General features: G+C 44.8%; 1 protein-coding gene across 2 annotated transcripts in view; it reads right to left on the reverse strand.

Moving 5' to 3' along the window:
* EIF2B3 (eukaryotic translation initiation factor 2B subunit gamma) overlaps positions 1–8455 on the reverse strand; it is a 135589-nt gene extending 127134 nt beyond the window's left edge. The window contains exons 1-3 of one of the 2 annotated variants that reach the window (XM_040977732.1): positions 8407–8455; positions 3951–4107; positions 2160–2305 (exon numbers count right to left, since the gene is read on the reverse strand). In XM_040977732.1, the coding sequence (XP_040833666.1) occupies positions 2160–2305; positions 3951–4098 (294 nt within the window). In that variant the 5' untranslated portion in view covers positions 4099–4107; positions 8407–8455. Of the gene's footprint in view, positions 1–2159; positions 2306–3950; positions 4108–8353 lie in introns of both variants that reach the window. The other variant, XM_040977733.1, reaches the window with a different exon arrangement.
* Between the last annotated feature and the right edge of the window lie 12631 nt (positions 8456–21086).

Below are 21086 nucleotides of genomic sequence, written 5' to 3' on the forward strand. Positions count from 1 at the left end.
GAATTATCTTTAGGGGCACCTGCTTAGCCATGAAGTACAGACAGAATGACCAAACGTCTATACATGCCCCCTTAGTCTTGAAGGAAAAATAGAACAATTAGTTGTTTGTGTAGAAGCTTGTAATGTGTCTGAGTGAATAAAAAAGAACAGCTTCTTGGGCTGTTGTGAGAGGGCACCAAGTGACAGTGCCCAGGTCTTTTCTTTTCACCAATGTCATACACCCTTCTTGAGCTCCAAACTTGGCTGGAGCTGGCCTTCAGCACTGCACACATGAGGCTGGGTCTAGCGGCAGGCAGGGATAAGCTCTGCTGCTGCGCCTGCTGGCACAAACAGGAACCAAATCTGGGGACCAACTCAGTAGGGGCTCTTAGGAGTTCACTCCACCCAGCCCCCAACCTCAGGGAGTGCTATGCAAACATCTGGTCTGCCTCAGAGCACAGGTTGCATAACTAGCCTGCCCCTTTACTGACTCTATGTAAGCAGAGACAACCTACTAGGATACACACAAAAGACAAGACAACTGGCTTCTCAGATTCAAGAGTACCTCGAGTGCCTCACAAAAAGATAGGAGGAAGAGTAGGATGAACAATGTTTCAGGCCAAGATTTCCACCAAGTATCTAAGACTATGAACATACCAAAACATTGACAGCCAAGAAATATGGGAACTGGCATCTCACACTTGATGCAGCAGAATCAACACCTTCTCAGAACAATCCACACTACTCATGTAAAACCCTCAGGACATTGTTCCCCCAGTCAGGGTCCCTAGAATACAAAGGACCACCTCTGCCCCCTGATGCTGATGTGATCTGGCAGTAAGGAGTAGCACACCATTTCCTCCTCTACCCCCTTGCTACCATGATCACGGGGGGCAGGGTCTTTCTTTACCCTTACATACCTTCCTTCCATCCCACTTAAAGACCTGTATAGATCTGTAATCCCATCACCCATATAACAAACATTTAAAATTAAATAAATTTAAATTTTAAAAAACATTATCACATGGTGGGGCAGGGGAAAATATATGAAATTTCTGAAAGTGTCCATGTGCTTCTTTCCAGCCAAGCCCCCATCTGCAGTCAACAGTAACTCTGATTCTGTCATCATATATTAATTTCACGTGTTCAAAAACTATATCCAAAGGAATCTTTTGAAGTAAGCTGGAATATTTTAAAATCAGGATTTATTATTGCTGAAAGATATGGGAGAGTTAAGGCTTTTAAGGATTTGTCTAGCTCCTCATAAAAAAAAAATATATATATATATATATAAACTCCTGTGGGGCCAGAATTGCAGGATTACAGCTTACATTGCTGTTTGTGATGCTGACATCCCATATAAAATCCAGTTAGAGTCCTGTCTACCCTGCTTCTGATCCAGCACCCTGCTAATGCACGTTGGAATGTAGTGAAATATTTCAGCCCTGCCACCCCCATGTGAGACCAAGATGGAGTTCAGGCCTCCTGGCTTCAGTCTGGTCCAGCCTCATCCATTGTAGCCAGTCTGAGGTATGAACCTCTCTGTCTCTCCCACTCTGCCACTATGCCTTTCAAATAAAAATAAATCTTAAATAAATAAAGGGTCTGGCATGCTAGCTCAATAGCTAAATCCTCAACCTGTAAGTGCTCTGAGATCCCATATGGGCACCAGTTCATGTCCTGGCTGTTCCACTCCCCATCCAGCTTCTTGTTTATGGCCTGGGAAGCAGTAGAAGATGGACCAAAGCCTTGGAACACTGCACCAGCATGGGAACACTGCACCTGCATGGGATACCTGCATGGGAACAGTGCACCTGCATGGGATACCTGCTTGGGAACAGTGCACCTGCAAGTTGTTCCTGGCTTTGGATTGGCTCAGCTCTGGCTGTCTGCAGCCATTTGGGGAGTGGACTGGTAAATAGAGAATCTTTCCCTCTGTCTCTTCTCTCTGTAAATCTGATCTGCTTTACCAATTAAAAAAAAAATTAAATTAGATCTAAAAAAAATTGTTAACAACTAAATGTCTAAATCTTTCCTAATAATCAAACCAAAAAAGCAACTGAAGGTGGTACCATGAGATACAGGAATGCATTTTTAAAGTTTCATAAATTCTAATGACTGGGAAAACAAAATATTATTTATCTTTGATAAACAATAGAAGTCAACAAATAGGTTTTCACCTTAAGCTTTGGATATATGTAGCGCAGAGAATCTGCAGTTCCCATGTCAGCCTCATCAGGAATACACACAATATCAGCCTTCATTTTCATCTTGAATTCTGCACAGAGAGCCTTTTGGATATCCTTGGTTGTAACCACAATGACCTCTATAGCATGTATGGGGGAAAAAAAAGCACAAAAGCTCATTCATTTAGAAAATGGTCTCATAATTTCAATATAGGTTTGGTCTGTTTCTACATATAATAACTGCTAATATTACTGAGCATTTTTAATATGTTTATAAGTACTCTCAATTCTAATAATAATCTCATTTTATAAATGAGGAACTTTGGGGTCCAATTTCACGATTCAGAGGTTAAAGCTGCTGCCCGTAAATCTATCAAGATGTGTCACAATCTCCTTCATCTGTGAAACTGAGCCATAAAAAGGAAATCTTTAAAAACTATTTATTTTATTTGATAGGCAGAAGGACAGAGATAGATTTCTACTGACAGATTCATTTCCCAAATGCCCACAACAGCCAGGGCTAGGCCAACCCTAAGTCAGCAGCCTAAAATCCCATCCATGTCTCCCACATGTATGGAAAGGTTCCAAGGCACTTGAGCCATCACCTGTTGCCTCCCAGGATGCACCTCAGTAGGAAGCTGGATTGGAAGCAAAACAGCTGCGTCTTGAAACAGATACTCTAATCTGAGGCATTCCAAGTGGCTATTTAATCACTGAGCCACATGCCTGTAACCAAAATGTATCTCTTAACAAGTGTTCATGAGAACTTGGCTTTTCCAAGACAAACTCTCAGAGAAACAAACACTAGATCACAGGATGGGGCAACCAGGATCTGCCAACCTATTATATTACATTGAACAGGCACTCTAATTTATTCTAACTACAATACACCTCAAACTCAATGTAGCCAAAGATGAGTTCGTTATCTTTACTTAAACTGTTCAAGGGTAGGCACTGTAGAGCAATGGGCTAAATTCCTGCTTAGAACATCCACATTCCACATTGGAGTGCCTTGGCTACTCCATGCTTCTACCACAGCTTCCTACTAGTGCACTTGGGAGGCAACAGATAATGGCCCAGATCTCAGGCTACTGCCACCCACTCAGGCGACTTGGAGTTCCAGGCTCATGGCTTCAGCTTGCTCTAGCCTTGGCTGCTGCAGGCTTTTAGGGAATGAACCAGTAAATGGAAGATATCTCCTTTCCTCTCTGTCAGTCGGCCTTCCAAATTAATCAATCAATCAATCAATCAATGAAGTTGGTCAATACCAGAACAATCGATCAATCAATAACAAAAATCACATGTTCACATCCAGACACATACAAAAACACCTGCTCCTTGTCTCATATTCCTTTCTCTAGTTAATGGCATCAATATGTATCCAGTCATCTAGGCAGAAAGTAAAGACATGTCTTCCTACCAGGCTTTAGGGTTCTAGAAGTCAGGGCCTGAGTTACCTTTTCAATTACGTACCCCTGTGTTTCACATATTACCTGGCATATAAGATTCTCAACAAGCAATGACCATGAGGCACTTAGATTCTCCATCTGCTCTTTCTGATATTTCAGTGTTCACTTAAGGTCATTGTGGAGATCAGCTACTTTCTCCATCTTTTTCACATAACAATAGAGTATACCCATGTTTCTGAAGTAAAAGGGGTAGTCTCCAGACAATTCTGAGTCTTGTCTTCATTCATTCATCCTTGCTTATCCTCCTAATGCTGACACATCTCTGGGATCAAACACCCTAAACATTTTATGAGTACATGTCATTGTCACAGCTCACCTTCAAATCCAACACGCTCAAGCAAGTTCAATGGGTACCAAATTAAAGGTTTATTCCCAACTGGAAGCAGAGGCTTGGGAATGCTGGAAGTCAGGTCTGTCATCCGAGATCCCCCACCAACAGCCATCACTACTGCTTGAAACTCCATTTTCAGAAACTGCAAGCACAGAAAAGGAATGAACAACAACAACAAAAAAAAGATAACAAAAAAAGTCAACACAAACCCAGTGCTAACCATTTTTATCTACAGCACTCAGAAACTCTGGCTCTTGCCCTTGATTTGCTCACGATTAGAAGACAAATTCAGTAAATTACAATATACTAGCAACAATGCCACAGCAAGGATATATCCGAGGTGCAGCAGGTATTCAGTGAGAGGAAAAGCCAAGTCCTCCAAGAAAACACAACGAAGGTTTCACAGGAAGCCAATACTTGAGCTGACTCTGAAGAAGCAAGAGCTTGCCAAGTAGGCTTCTGACAGGTGAGTTCTTACTCTTAAAAATGTTTTAAAATGTCTGACTAGAATTAACAGTAGAAACAGAACCATGGTAGGCTTCTGCAATGTATGAAATGACCTTAAGTTGCCTCCAACAACATGGTCATTTGCTCTAATTTTCTCATTACCCCTAAATGCTTTTTGTTCGTTTTTACATTTATTTATTTGAAACAGTTGCAGAAAGACAGAAACACAGGGAGAGAGAGAAATCTTCCATTTGCTGATTCACTCCCCTAAAAGGCCACAACATCCAGACCTAGGGCTGGGCCAGGCTGAAGTCAGGAATCAGCAATGTCTCACAGTTTTTCCTTGTGTGTGGCAGTGCCCCAATCACTTGAGTCATCTACTGTTGCTTTCCCAGACCACCAACAGAGAGCAGGATTGAAAGTAGAGAAGCCAGGGGCCTGGCGCCGGGACCTAGCAGCTAAAGTCCTAGTCTTGAATGCACCAGGATCCCACATGGGCGCCAGTTCTTATCCCGGCAACTCCACTTCCCATCCAGCTCCCTGCTTGTGGCCTGGGAAAGCAGTCATGGACGACCCAAAGGCTTGGGACCCTGTACCCGCGTGGGAGACCTGGAAGAGGATCTGGGCTCCTGGCTTCGGATCGGCGCAGCACCAGTCGTTGTGCTCACTTGGGGAGTGAATCATAGGATGGAAGATGTTCCTCTCTGTCTCTCCTCCTCTTTGTATATCTGACTTTGCAATTAAAAATAAATAAATCTTAAAAAGATTGAAAAAAAAAGAGGGCCCGGCACAGTGGCCTAAGGGCTAAAGTCCTTGCCTTGAATGTGCCAGGCTCCCATATGGGCGCCGGTTCTAATCCCAGCAGCTCCACTTCCCATCCAGCTCCCTGCTTGTGGCCTGGGAAAGCAGTCGAGGATGGCCAAAGCCTTGGGACCCTGCACCCGCATGGAGGATCCAGAAGAAAGTCCCTGGCTCCTGGGTTCAGATTGGCTCAGCTCCAGCCGTTGTGGCCACTTGGGGAGTGAATCATTGGACGGAAGATCTTCCTCTCTGTCTCTCCTCCTGTGTGTATATCTGACTTTCCAATAAAAATAAATAAATCTTAAAAAAAAAAAAGAAAGAAAGAAAGTAGAGAAGTCAGGACCTGAACTGACAGCCATATGAAATGCAGGTGTCACAGGGGCAGCTTTATCTGCACGCCATAATGCTGACCCCATCATCACCCCTAAATTCCATACTCAAATATCTGAACCTAGATTTGAAGAACCAAATTACAAAAACAAACAACAAAATACCCACCAAGTCTGTAATTCCTTTTTTCAAATTCAAGGTTGTAAGTTAATCTATGCAGCTACCACAAAAGACATGGTAAATTAAGGTCATAAATTCATATTGATTTAAACAAAATATTCTGACTTTAATAAGATGACAAAATTATTGTAATGAAAGTGCAATGTTTAGAAAAAAGAAATTTATGCAATGCCAAGTTGGCAAACAATGCTGTACTTTTTTAAAAAAAGATTTATGTATTTTTGTTGCAAAGTCAGATATACAGAGAGGAGAGACAGAGAGGAAGATCTTCCACTCAATGATTCACTCTCCAAGTGACCCCAACGGCCAGTGCTGCACCAATCTGAAGCCAGGAGCCAGGAACTTCCTCCAGCTCTCCCACATGAATGCAGGGTCCCAAGACTTTGGGCCATCCTCAACTGCTTTCCCAGGCCACAAGCAGGAGCTAGATGGGAAGCGGGGCTGCCAGGATTAGAACCGGCGCCCATGTGGGATCCCAGTACATTCAAGGTGAGGACTTTAGCCACTAGGCCATGGTGCTGGGCCCAAAAGTTTCAAATGTTAAATCCCCCTGTAACTATAGCCTCTACCATCCCATAAACAATCAAACAATAATTAAAAGCAAGGCAAGGACTTGAACCACTATGCTATCGTGCCTGGTCCCAGCAATGTTGTACTTTTATCTCAGTGACCATCAGTCTTGGGTGCCATACATCCATATCCAGGCTAAAGCACCTGGTGCTGTCTCACTGCACAACATTCATGGTTTAGAGATATGATATTTTATTCCAGCCTGTATTGTCTCTGACGGAATTTAACTACAACTTGGCACTCAACAACTTGGATCACACCTGATATTATTAAGGAAAGCTTGGTGGATCAAGTCAAAAGACTTGGGTTTGAGCTCTGGCTCCATCCCTTAAAGGTGTTATGACCAGGGGTCTGCCATTAAGACACGGTGTCCTCAGTTCCTAGAAGGGAACTTGATGTTAAGTTTACAGATCCTAGAGCCAGGTAGCCTAGCTTTGAATTCTAGCTCTATCATTTACTAGCTGTGTGAACTAGGGCAAGCCATATAACTTTCCTATGGTTCAGTTTTTTTTTTTTTAATAAGGTGGGGATAATTATAGTATCGACTTCAGGGTTGTTGTTAAAACTAAATGTGCCGCTCTATATAAAATCCACAAAACAGTGTCTAACCCAGGACAAGCACCATGAGTGTTTGGTATTATTGGACAGAGTCTGGACACAGGAAGCCTCCTATGCCAGCTGCACCAATGCTGTTCTCACAATCTGCTCTTGCTTCTTAGGTTTTCTTCCCCCTGTGCCTGGTAATCAATGACTAAACTTTTGATACTGAAGAATCACCTTGCCTAAGAAACCATTCCCAATCTTTCCCACACGTCTGGTAGAAATGACTCCTTCTAGAGCCAGGATAGTAGTTGAACAGGCTAATTCGCTGCAAGTGCTGGCATCCCATATGGGTGCAGTTCATGTTCTAGCTGCTCCACTTCCCTTCTATCCCTTCCAGCTCCCTGCACGTGGCCTGGAAAGTAGTGAAAGCCGGCCCAAAGCTTTGGGAGTCCCAGGAAAAGCTCTGGGCTCCTGGCTTCGGACTGGCTCAGCTGTGGCTGTTACAGTCATTTAGGAAGCGAACCAGTGGATGGAAGATCTCTCTATCTCCTACACTGTAAATCTGCATTTCCAATAAAAATAAATATATCTTTTTAAAAAACATGACGCCTTCTTTTGAAATGCTTCCCCTCTACCATCGCTGGCCTTACCAGGCTAACTGCACATACAGGTTTAGCTGTTCGTTTAGACATTCTTCAGTGTTTCTTAAATGGCTATAAGCGTGAATTTCTTGAAGGGAAGGAACTGTGTGTTTGTCATCACCATGGTCTTGGACCCCATTAGCGTTCACGAAACGGGGACCTGCGACTCTCCCACAAGTTCTGCGTAAGAGCTGAGCCCCAGCATGGGCGTAGGGCCACTAGAAGCTAGGCTGCTCCTCCCAGAACCTGTGGGAGGAAGAAGGCAGTCCAGGAGGCAGCACAGGGCCAACCAACCTAACCAGGCTGCTGGCTGAGTCTCTCAAAAGTCACTGATTCCCAGGGAGAACCCAGGACAGGCGACTTGCCAGCACCCCAGCCTTTGCTGGTGGCTGTGGGTGCAGAGGGGGGCATCTCAGACACCTGTGCTCTGCATCACAGCACCTACTGCCTCCGCCAGCTGTAACCGGGAGACAGGGCACGCGGTAACCTGTCGGCCAGCCCACTGGATGCTGCCCGAGCGCAGGGCCTTGCTGTACTCCAAGCAGCCAGGGCCACCTGAGTAAATGAATGAAGGACCAAAACGGACAGAGTTCCATCGGGGTCTTGAGGGCGTGTGTGGCCCCCAGGTCTGGGGCTACTGCAGAAGCTCCCTGCCCCGAAACTCGGCCGAACTATTGCACAAGGACCCCAAACCCCCTCCAGCCTTCCAGGTATGTAGCCCAGCCACTGGGCTTCACGGCGAGTCTAGCAGGGGACTTGGGCTGGCAACTTTTGAGACTCGCCATTCCCGCACGCGCGGCCCCTTAGGTTCGGCTCGACGAGCCCGCTTCCCGCACATGATGAAGCGGGGACTCCCGCCCACCCTGCGCTGCTCACCCGGGTCAGCCAGTTCGTGCGCGGCCCGCGAGGACTCGACCCGCAGCTTTTACCTCAGCTCCCCACGCGCCACCACCGTTCCCAGTGCTCCCCACGCCGCCGCGAACTGACAGCCCCAGAGCGCAGGCGCGCGATAGCCGAGCAGTTCGATGAGACGCGCTAGGTAGACCCAAGGAGAAGAGACGAGCGCCGAGCGACAGATGAGGGACTGCCAAGGCGAACAGAAAGGAAGGAAAAGAGGCGGGGCCGGGCGGAAAGCAGCTCACGCCCGTTGCTAAGGGAGGGACTTTGCCGGCTGTGCTCTGTCCTCTTCGCGCACGATGGCCAGGAACTCGGATGGAACAAGTCAGTCTCTGCCCTCAGAGATTGTCCCCCCTCCCGCATCACTCCGTGAAGAGAGCCCCGTGGGTTTGACTAGCAATGAAATAAGTCATCAGATACCTTGGCAGACCAGAGATGGCCAGGGCATCCTAAGCTGACCAGCCGTCATAGTACGGGGATGGGAGGGTGGGGGAGAAGACCTCCTTGAGAAGGCGGCGCTGAGAGAGGTGGGGAGTATTGGGTCATGCCGGCTCGGCAAACTAGCTAGGAGAGTGCAAGGTCAAAGACCGGTAGGGATGCCATTGTGGCCATGGACACAGTGAATGGTGGAAAAGGAGGTGAAAGAGGTGAACCCCGACCAGCACAGATGCCAGAGCCGGCAGAGCGAGTGAGAAGCAGCCAGACGTAGGAGAGCGGAAGGGCATCCTGTGGCAGGGTTTTAGAGGACCCCTCTGGCTGCTGTGTGGAAAAGCAGGGAGGGAAACCGCTGGTGTGGGACTGCAAACACCTCAGTCTGGAACCCTCTCCAATTGTGAAAAATGATAGGAAATACTTGGTCTAAGCCCTAAGCTTTGGGTGGTTGGTTAAACTGCAGTAGGTAACAGGAACGAGGGTCTTTATTCTCCTGCTGATTCCTGCGATTCCCTCAGCTTTGAAAGCTTCCTTTTGACCTGATAGAGGAGCTTGGGGAATTCCTTTGTCAGGACACAATCCCTGCAGGTAAACAGAGAAGAATCAAGAATGGGAGCAGCCCAGGCCAGGCCAGGCCAGGCCAGGCCAGGCCAGGTTACAGTACCTGCCGACATACATGTGGGTCAGGTCCTGGGGGCAGGCCAGGCTGGGCCAGTTCATAACACCCACTTGCATATCTGAGAACCAAGACAGAGTACAGGACAGACAAGGTCCAGCCGCAACACCAGCCAGTTCACATTAGGATTGGAGCTGGGGCTAGTTGGGCTGGGCTAGGCTGTAGCACCTACCAGCAAACGTGAGACCTGGAGGTGGGGGGTTGTGAACCTGGTAGGAAGGCAGCGGGGGAGGGGGGGGCATGAAAACTGGTGAGCATGAAAATTGGGACCTGAGGCAGACCAGACCAGGCAGGGATACAACACCTGTTGGTCTATGTGTGAAATGGGTTGGGGGAGAGCCAGGCCATACCCACTGATGCATGCATGAGCCAGAGTAAGCCCAGCCTTGTTGGGCTTTGCCACAGCATCAGCTGGCAAGTGTCAGGAATGGGGGCACGCCCTGTCAGGCTAGACTGCAGAACCACCTGGAAAGTGCAATATGTGGAACTGGAAGTGGGCCTAGTAGGGAAACCATGGGCAGCTCTCTGATGGGCTGCAGTTTCCACGGGTAAACATGAGAACCAGAGCTGGGAGCAGGACTGGCTAGGCAGGTGATAGCACCCACCAGAGTGAGTGTGGGCTGGATAGTGGGGTCAGTTGGGTTGAGCTAGGCTTCAATACCTGTTGATGTGTATGCTGAGTAGGATGTAGGACAGACTGGACCAGTCTGCTGCACATACTGACAAGTACAGGAACCGGGACTTGGGGTGGGCCTAGTGGGGACTATTGGGGGTTGCTCCAACTAGGGTGCAGTTCCTGTTGGTGTACATGAAAGCTGAGTGTGTGGTAGACAGGATTGGGCTGGGCTGCAGCATCCATTGATTTGCCTGAGATGGGGACAGAATTGATGGAGCAATTTCAACTACCAGCATTTGTAGGCAGATCTGGGTGGCAGACTGAGCTGGACCACACACTGGCAAGCACACACAAGGATCAGGTCTGGGATCGTCTCAGTTGAGGTTTCTTTGGGAAACCTTCCAACTGAACTGCTGGACTCAGAACTCCAATCATGTGGGGGGATCGCAGGGTCTGTGGTCTGACCGTGGAATGCATATGTCAGAACCGGGTTTCCTGCGTGTCTTAGATGGAACAATGAATGGCATGCCCAGATGCACATGGAGGATATGGCACCCCATTGGTGCCTGCAGAGGACACCTGGTACCATAGCAGAGAAAGGAGGGCAGAACAAATTGGTCAACTACCCCAGACAAGTATTGACAGCAAATATCTGGTTAAATGGAGACTCTAAGATGGACTATGTCAGCTAATGGACCTTGGGAGGATTTCCTTATGCTCGGATCATCGAGATTGACAGCATTTCAGAATTATCTAAACTACTTGAGCAGAACCACGGAGCCTGCCTCCACATTGGGGACCCTGCAATGACATTGGGTGGCCATTTCCCATCCCTGGATACTGAAGTGGTTGGAGGCTGGGTGTGACTTCTCCCTTTATCTCCTTCCTTCCCTCAGATACAGAAAGAAAAACAAGAACATTTGGAAACAATGGTCTCACCCACTTTTCCCTAATCCTCGGCCTTTCCCACCCGAAATAATGTAAACTATGTAAACATCATCAAAAATAAAATTTAGGGGCCCGGCGCGGTGGCACAAGTGGTTAAGCTCCTTGCCTTGCACGCCCGGGATCCCATATGGGCGCCGGTTCTATCCCAGCTGCCCCGCTTCCCTTCCAGCTCCCTGCCTGTGGCCCGGGAAAGCTTTGGGACCCTGCACCCACGTGGGAGACCCAGAAGAGTCTCCTGGCTTCGGATTGACATAGCATCGGCCGTTGCGCTCACTTAGGGAGTGAATCATCGGACGGAAGATCTTCCTCTCTGTCTCTCCTCTCTGTATATCCGCCTTTCCAATAAAAAAAAAAAAAAATAATAATAATAATAATAAAAATAAATCTTTAAAAAAAAATAAAATGTAGGGCCCAACATGGTAGCCTGACAACTAAAGTCCTTGCCTTGCAAGTGTAAGGATCCTATACGGGAGCTGGTTCTAATCCCAGTGGCCCCATTTCCCATCCAGCTCCCTGCTTGTAGCCTGAGAAAGCAGTTGAGGAAGGCCCAAAGTCTTGGGACCCTGCACCCATGTGGGAGTACTGGAGGAGGCTCCTGGCTCCTGGCTTCGGATTGGCTCAGTTCCAGCCATTGCAGACTCTCGGGGGAGTGAAGCAGCAGACAGATCTTCCTCTCTGTGTCTCCTCTTCTCTCTATCTCTGACTTTCCAATAAAAATAGATCTTTTTGGGCCCGGCGCGGTGGCGCAAGTGGTTAAAGGTCCTCACCTTGCACGCCCGGGATCCCATATGGGCGCCGGTTCTAATCCCAGCAGCCCCGCTTCCCTTCCAGCTCCCTGCCTGTGGCCTGGGAAAGCAGTCGAGGACGGCCCAAAGCTTTGGGAACCTGCACCCGCGTGGGAGACCCGGAAGAGGCTCCTGGCTTTGGATCGGCATAGTATCGGCCCGTTGTGCTCACTTGGGGAGTGAATCATCGGACGGAAGATCTTCCTCTCTGTCTCTCCTCTCTCTGTATATCCGCCTTTCCAATGAAAAAATAATAAAAATAAATCTTTAAAAAAAATAGATCTTTTTTAAAAAGTAAAAAAAAAAATAAATAAAGCTGCCTTTAATTTTTCTGAGCCACATTTCGTACATTTTTCTCTAATTAATGTTTATTTGTATATTTGAAACACACACACACACACACACAGATGGCACTTCTGTTCATGGGTTCCTTCCCTCAAATGCTGGCAGCAGTCAGGATTGGGCCAGGCTAAAGCCAGGAGCCTGGAACTTCTTCCTGGTCTCCCTTTGTTGCTTCCCCAGGGCAGGGAGCCAGATCAGAAATGGGGAGACCATATCTCCAACCAATGGAAATATGGAATACCAGTGTCTTTGCCTGTCATTGTCACAGTGCTGGCATCTATAATCTAACCAATGATTAGTAGAAATGGGCATTTGGTGTAGCGATTAACCCACCCTATTTAGACCTTTTCCATCTCACGTTGGAGTACTTGGATTTGATTCCTGGATTTGACTCCTGAGTCTAGCTTTTTGATAATGCAGACCCTGGGGGGCGGCAGTGATGGCTCAGGTCATCAGCTTCTCGCCATCTATGTGGGAAACCTGGATTGAGTTTGCAGCTGGGCGCATTTGGTGAGTAAACCAGTGGAGGGGAGTTCTGTTCTCTCTCTGTTTTTCTTTCTCTCTCTCTCAAATAAAAATTATAAACAAAACCGTTGCTTGGTAACATCAACATTTTAATTAAAATGTAATTCCTTTTTAAAAAGATTTATTTATTTTTATTGCAAAGTCAGATATACAGAGAGGAAGATCTTCCGTCCAATGATTCACTTCCCAAGTAACCGCCATGACCAGTGCTGCGCCAATCCGAAGCCAGGAGCCAGGAGCTTTCTCCAGGTCATCTCCCACACGGGTGCAGGATCCCAAGGCTTTGGACTGTCCTCGACTGCTTTCCCAGGTCACAAGCAGGGAGCTGGATGGGAAGCGGGGCTGCCGGGATTAGAACTGGCACCCATATGGGATCCTGGTACATTCAAGGTGAGGATTTTAGCTGCTAGTCCATGGTGCCAGGCCCAAAATGTAACTATTTTTGTAACTAAATTTTATGAAAGGATGTATCAGTATACCTTTTTGCAAAATTTTAATGTCTGATTTAATGGAAACTAGCTAGGATCTTCTGTAAAATTGGTATTGTCTTTTGGTTAAATTAGATGGTAAGGGCCAGTACGATGGCTCAGTGGCTAAACGCTTGCCTTGAAAGTGCCAGGATCCCATACATGCACTGGTTTGTGATCCAGCTACTCTGCTTCCCATACAGCTTCCAGTTATGACATGGAAAAGCAGTAGAGGATGGCCAAGGCCTAGGAACTCTGCACCCATGTGGGAGACCTAGAAGGAACTCCTGGTTTCGATGGAGCTGTGGCCATTGTGGCCACTTGGGAGAGTAAACCATTGGTTGAAAGATTTTTCTCTCCGTATCTCCTTTTTTCTATCAGTCTGCTTCTCCAACCAGTCTGCTGTACACATTGGCAAGCACGGGAACCAAGGAAGGAGGCGGCATGGTGGGGGTTATCGTGGGTCACTCCGACTAGGCTGCAGCTCCCACTGGTCTGCGTGGGGATCAAGTGTGTGGTGAGCAGAATTGGGCTGGACTGCAACACCCATTAGTTTGCGTAGGAGACAAGACTGCAGACATCTGACCCAGCAATTGCAACTAACAGTGTGCGCATAGGCGACAGACTGTGCTGGACCCTGTGTTGGCATGCACACTCAAGAATCAGGTCTGGGCCCCGGCACGATAATGTAGTGGTTAAGGTCCTCGCCTTGAATGCTTTGGGATCCCATGTGGGCACTGGTTCTAGTCCTGGCAGCTCCACTTCTCATCCAGCTCTCTGCTCGTGGCCTGAGAAAGCAGTCGAGGACGGCCCAAAGCCTTGGGACCCTGCACCCACATGGGAGACCTGGAAAGAGGTTCCTGGCTCCTGGCTTCAGATTGGTGTAGCACTGGCTGTTGCGGCTACTTGAGGAATGAACCATTGGATGGAAGATCTTCCTCTCTGTCTCTCCTCCTCTTTGTACATCTGCCTTTCCAATAAAATAAATAAATTTTTTTTAAAAAAGAATCATGTCTGGGATCACCTTAGATGAAGTTTCTTTGGGAATCCCCTCAACTGAACTATTGAAGGAGGGGATCCAGAACTCAGAACTCCATGGAGGAAATTGCAGGTTCCAGGGTGTGACCGTGAAATGCATGTGTCAAAACTGAACCTCCTCAGTGGCTCAGATGGAACAGTGGAGAGCATATCCAGATGCACTTGGAGGATATGGCAGTCCAACAGGGTCTGCAGAGGACACCTGGTACCACAACAGAGGACAGTGGACAGAACAAATTGAGTAACTATCCAGCTTAGAGTTGGCAGTGAAAATCTGGGCAGACTCTAAGGTGGACTATGTAAGCCAGTCGATTCTGGAGAGATTTCAGTGTGATTGGAATGGTGAGATGGGCAACAATACAGATCTGTTGAACAATCAAAACCATGTGAGCAGGACCCTTCGAGTATGCCCCACATTGGGGATCCTAGGATGGTTGGCACGCTGGATGTGGCTTCTCCTTTTATCTCTCCCCTCAGATACAGAAAAGAAAAAAGAATGTCAAAAGTGGTTTTACCCACTTTCCTGTAAGCTTTGACTCTTTACACCCTAATCAAATATGTAAAAAATATAAAAAATAAAATTTATATAATTAAAAAATAAAATTAAAATAATAACTTAGATAGTGAAAATCTGATCATATGCAGATATACATCCAGAAAAGACAAGAAGATTTTAATAGACTTTTGAGATAATTATAGGTAATCTTTTACTATACTAAAACTCAGTAAGTGGTAGTTCAAAGATTTACTTAGTTTTATTTGAAAGGCAGAATTACAGAGAGAAAGAGACATAGAAAGATCTTCCATCCACTGGTCCACTTCCCAAATGGTCTTAACGGCCAGGTCTGTGCTAATCTGAAGCTAGGAGCCAGCATTTTTCTAAGATCTCCCATGTGGGTGCAGGGTCTCAAGACTTAGAGCCATCATGTGCTGCTTTTCCAGGCCATCAACCATGAACAGGATAGGAAGCAGAGCAGCCAGAACATAAACTGGTGCCCATATGGGATGCCAACAATGCAGGCAGAGAATTAATCTGCTTTGTCATGGCGCCAGCCCTTTTTAAGTGGTAGTTTATTAAAAGTTAGTTATAATGTAAAACTTGAGTTTATAACAGTGAATATATTGTAATGTGTCACATTACAGTACTTGTGCTTTGAATGTTTCTTTTTCTTTATCCATCATGGTTTTGCAATTTTGTGTATTAATCATTTGTGAAATATTGCTTCACTCACTTATGTAGATCTTCCCAATACTGACTCATTATGCAAACATTTTAAAAGTCACAGCTCCACCAATCTCATCAGAAAATGTTCTTAAAATTAAAAAGCTGGTAGGGTTTATGATGACTGATACAAGTTTTCCAAAATTCTGATGTTGTCTTGAAAGCTCAAGTATTACTGCAAAAAAAATTACTGTAAGCGAATTTCCTTAGAGTGACTAGCTTAGTTTGTTTATTTGATGAATGGTTGGCCCTAATTTCTCAGTTGTCTTTTCATGTAAATACAGTGTCCCATGTAAAAACAATTCAAATGGGGGAGTGGCAAGACTGTTGTGCTGTGAAAGGTAAAGCTGTATCTGCTATGCCTGCATCCCATATGGATACCAGTTTGTGTCCCAGCTGCTCCATTTATGAACTAGCTCACTGTTAATGCCCTGGGAAAGGAACAGAATAGGGCCCAAGTGTTTAAGCTCCTCCCATCTGTGTGGGAGATCAGGATGATGCTCCTGGCTCCTGGCTCAAGTCTGGCCCAAGGTCATTACAGCTATCTGGGGAGTAAACCAGCAGATGGAAACATAATGTCTCTCTTCTCTCTCTCTCTTCCTCTCTCTCTCTCTCTCTCTCTCCAACCCAGACCTTCAAACTAAATTAACAAACCTTTTTAAAAAAAGAATTCAAATTGAAACCTAAAATAATGACATAAGAGCTTTTCCTAAGAAAAACATTATTATACTTTTGAATATGTAGAAGTGTTACACAAATATGAGTACTAACACAGAATGTTGAAATGATGTATGCTTGAAGGCCAATATTTACTGACAGGTGCTCTCAAAGAGTTTTATTGATTCTTAGGCATCCATGGAGCATACTCTAAGACCTCTGGTGACCAGACGTTTGGTACAGTGGTTAAAATGCAATAGGGATGCCCACATCTCATATTGGAATGCCTGGATTTGAGTTCTGGCTATTCTATTCCATATTCCAACTTCCTGCTGTTGCAGATGCTGGGAGACAGCAGATGATGGCTCAAGTAGTCGGGTCTTTGGCACCCACACAGGAGACTCAAATTAAATGCCAGTCCTCACTTTGGCCTGCCCCAGTCCTTAGTATTGCAAGGTTTTTGTTTATATGTATTATGTCAACAGATGATTGTTTCCTGTCTGTCTCTGTGCCTTTCAAACAAATAAAAGAATTAATACAATTTTAGTAAGAACTGAAACCTCTTGTGACTTTGTCTAAATGAACGCAGACTTCATCTAAGAGGATGCTTCCAGCATCCTTCCCCATGGCAAAAGGGTCTGGCTGGAGCCCAGTGAGATAGTGGAATCCCCAAAGCCAGTTTCTGTCAGCAGATCTGGAAGCTGATCCAAAATGTGCTCATCACCTGCAAGCTTGCGACTGTGCATTCCTGGGCTTGCTGCTGGAAAAACATCTTGTCCTGTGCGAGAGGGTGATCAAAAGGGTACAACCAATACACAAACGCCATGCCTGTTAACCTGAAACAGAAGGCTGTGGCTTCTGCACCAGCTGCTCAGAAGATACCACGGACCTATGAAGATCAGCTACTGTGCCTATCACAACCCTTACCTGAACGTGAAGGGAAACCCATTCAAAAACAAGCAACTTCTCATGGGATACATATTGGGAAGAATAACTGGGAAGAATATTTGTGAATCAATGGCCAACTTTTGAACAATTTCATATGTCTTCCACTGTTTAGAGCATTTACCCTTCTTAAACTATTCCCCTATTTCCTTGGCCTTTGGATCCATCCCCACACACATAGACACTCCCCAGCCGCACACACACACATTCCTTAGACAGAAAGGAAACAACCACAGATCACAGAAGGCAGATGAGGCCTGTGAGAAGCTCCTGGCGGAGGCCAGTGGATCTAAGACCAAAGACACCAATACCTGAAGTGCGCCTTCACACCACCAACAGTCAAGGTCATGTCCAATGAGGAAAAGACTAGGAAATAAAGCTTTCCCTCTCCCGTCCTTACATTGTGGTCTCAGGGTTGACAATGGACCAATTACTGAAATAAAACAAGTTCTGGGGCCAATACAATGGCTCCGTTGGTTAATCTTTCACCCGCAAGCTCTGGCATCCCATATTGGCACCTGTTCGTGTCCTGACTGCTCCATTTTACATCCAGCTCTCTGCTTATGACCTGGGAAAACAGTAGAGGATGGTCCAAAGCCTGGGGACCCTGAACCTTTGTGGGAGACCTGGAAGGAACTCCTGGCTCCTGCCTTCATAGTCTCAGCTCTGGTCATTGTAGCCATTTTGTGAGTGAACCAGCGAAGGAGGATCTTTGTCTCTCCTTCTTTCTGTAAATCTACCTTTCCAATACAAGTAAAATAAATCTTAAGAAAAAAAAAATTTAAGTTCTATTTGCAAAAAAAAAAAAAGGAGAAACCTATTGGTTCCTTCTTTCCTGCTGATTCCCCCTGTTTCTAGAGCTTACACTTGGGCGCTCACCATAAAATAAAATGGCCATTCTGCTTTCCATGTCATCTGTATCATATTACAGATACTTGGAGAGTAAACACTTCATCTTGTTTAGCTTTGGCTCCTTCCTCCACAAGACTTAGCCCAAGACCTGGTGTGTGCTGAGTAGAATTGAAATGAACTGAAAATAAATTTTCTTTTGGCCCCCCACTTTGTTGATGGGAAAACTGGGCTGAGAGCCGAGTTTGCTGACAACATCTGTTCTTCTTAACTTTTCCTCTCATTAAGTCATGTTATTATCCCTCTTGCCTAGCTTCGACCTTATTATTTATTATTATTTATGAAGTTCACAGGAAGTACTGAGTAAATGCTTATTAAAGGCAGACTGTACACTGTAATATTTTGCTTCCTACTCACAGTGATTTTTTTCCTCCAAGGGATGTGTGTGTGGCTCTGGGGGAGGGAGGGTAGTGAGGGAAGGGATTATTTTAAGAAAGACAAACTCTGTAAACTGTGGGAGACAAAAGAAATCTTTCAAAAGTTGAGCCTTAAAAATATTTTTTAAAAAAGTTGAGCCTTGAAACACAAATATTCTTCCCACAGTCTGTTAGAGAACTCTCTTTGGGGATTTGTTGGCCACATATAATATTCATCTACTTCTTTTGGCTGTGGACTCATCAGTGAAATGGATCATTTGTCCTGCCTTCCCAGCTGAACTGTAAGGATCATAAGGGTTGGAATTATTGTTTTTAGAGTGTCAAGTGAAACACAAAAATGAAAAAAAAAAAAAAAGAAAAAGAAGAAGAAAATGCTTTGGCAGCCAGTTGCATATCTCAAAAATACTTACATCTTATTTTTGTTTGTAACTCCAGTTCTTGCCCAAAAGTTTCACAGTAAAAGTTAGCAAATAATGCTACAGAATGTAATAGAAAGATCTGGAGAATAATTTTTACCAACTAGGGCCACAATATTTCTTTTTCAGAAATAACGAAATTTCATTGTTGTTGTTTTCTTTTTCTTTTTTTAAGTTTTATTATTATTATTTTTTTACAAGGCAGAGCTAAGCTAGATCAGAAGTGGAGCAGCCAGGACTTGAACTGGTGCCCGTATGGCATGTCAACAATGCAGGTGGCAGCTTAACCCATTATACCACAAGAACGGCCTCTGTTGGTGCTTTTAATCGTGATCTGGATGCATATTCTAAACTAAAATAAGTGACTTAATCCATTTTGTTATTTCCTTGCACTTTATTGTAAACAAAAAAACGCAGACAGCAATTTGTTTTCAAATTACAAAGTATGGTTTAGGTGTCCCAGTTCCTTTACTCATTTAGCAATTATTTATGGAGGGCCTATTATGTACCAAGTACCAAGAAGAGTTTAAGGCTCGTATGATATATTAGTTAATAGCAAAAAGATCCAATGCTTATGGCCCTTACAGTCCAGCTGGGAAGACAGCACAAAACAAAGAAAATTCTAGTTTATTAGAAGGTGATATGTGTATTGGGAGTAAGAAAAAGTTGGGCAGGAAGAAATGGGGGTGGAGGGAGAACACCACACTGAAAGCTTTATGGTCTCAGAGCCCTACGGAGGCTGCGGAAGCTTTGGACTTGTGTTACATTTAAATATTTTTAAATTTCCTGTTTAACAAATTTAGAAGTAAATATAAACAGAATGGCTTATGTTAGTGAGAAAAAGAGTGGAGTAAAACTACTCTTCTTCCTACCAACAGTGAGAATACTGTCAAAATTGCCAATGTCAGTTTGAATTTGCATCATGAGTAGTAGTAATCAAATCGAGCCACTTCCTTCAAAATCTGTTGGTCATTTATACACACACACTAATGAATACAATTGTATTGCTTCCTTGTTGTTCGGTGATAAAGACACGTGACTTAAAAAAAAAGATTTATTTGTTTCTACTGGAAAGGCAGATTTACAGAGAAGCAGAGAGAGAGAATGATCTTCCATCTACTGGTTCACTCCCTAAGTGGCCGCAATGGCTGGAGCTGAGCTGATCTGAAGCTAGAAGCCAGGAACCTCTTCCAGGTCTCTCATGCAAGTGCAGTCTCAAGGCCTCGGGCCATCCTCTACTCCTTTTCCAGGCCGCAAGCAGGGAGCTGGATGGGACGTAGAGCAGCTGGGAAATTAACCAGTTGGTGCTTTTATGGGATCCTGGAACATACATGGTGAGGATTTAGCCACTGAGCCATTGCCCCAGGCTCAAAGCATGTGACATTTTAACAAGGATCAGTTAAAAAAGAAATGGCCAACAAAATGAAAGTGCTATTTAAAAAATGAAAACATGAGAATGCTAAAGTGAAATGTTGACCATACTGACCGTTATGAAATGGACTGTGGATATGCAGCTAGAGGAACTTCATTGATTTATCTATATTTATAAACAAAATATCATTATAAATTGGATGAGGATGTCCAAAAAGAAGCAAGAACAGTAAACACTTTCATGTTAAAGGACTTCATGAGCTTGAAAATACAGAGAATAAAATGTTATTACCTGATAGAAAGGAATATGACAATTTTCCAAAGCATAAAGAAGTTGCTTGTTCCATGTACAACATGATAAAAACCAGCAAATTCTTTCAAGCTATTCTCATTAAGATTTTCTATTAAAGAAAGCAATTAATGTCCATTTTTCTTAATATTACAGTTCACTAAATAATCACTGCTTCTTTTTTTTTTTTTTAAGACTTATAGATTCATTTCTCTACCTGAAAGATATATATAGAGAGAAGGATAGAGAGAAAGATTTTTTTTTTCCATTGGTTCACTCCTCAAATGGCTACAATGGCTGGAACTGTGTTGATCTGATGCCAGGAGCAAGAAGTTTCTTTTGTTTCTTCTGCATGAGTCCAGGGGCCCAACTGCTTGGGCCATCTTCTGCTGCTTTCCCAGGCTTATTAGCAAGAATATGGATCACAAGTGGAGCAGTTGGGAGTCAAATTTGCAGCCATATGGGATACTAGTGTAGCAAGCTCTGGCTTTACCCCCTATATCATAGTGCCAGCCCCTGCTTTTTCTGCTTTTAAAGTTTTTCTACAATTTATAACAACAGTGGCACAGTTTTTGGAATAAAAATGTTTGTTTACATTTTTATTTGAAAGCCAGAGAGACAGAGAAGGATTTACAATTCATTGGTTCATTTCCCAAATACCTGTAACAGGCCAGGCTAAAAACAGGAACCTGGAACC

Source organism: Ochotona curzoniae, unplaced genomic scaffold (genome assembly GCF_017591425.1).
Source record: "Ochotona curzoniae isolate NIBS_2020 unplaced genomic scaffold, NIBS_Ocur_1.0 contig_2855, whole genome shotgun sequence".
NCBI lineage: Eukaryota > Metazoa > Chordata > Mammalia > Lagomorpha > Ochotonidae > Ochotona > Ochotona curzoniae.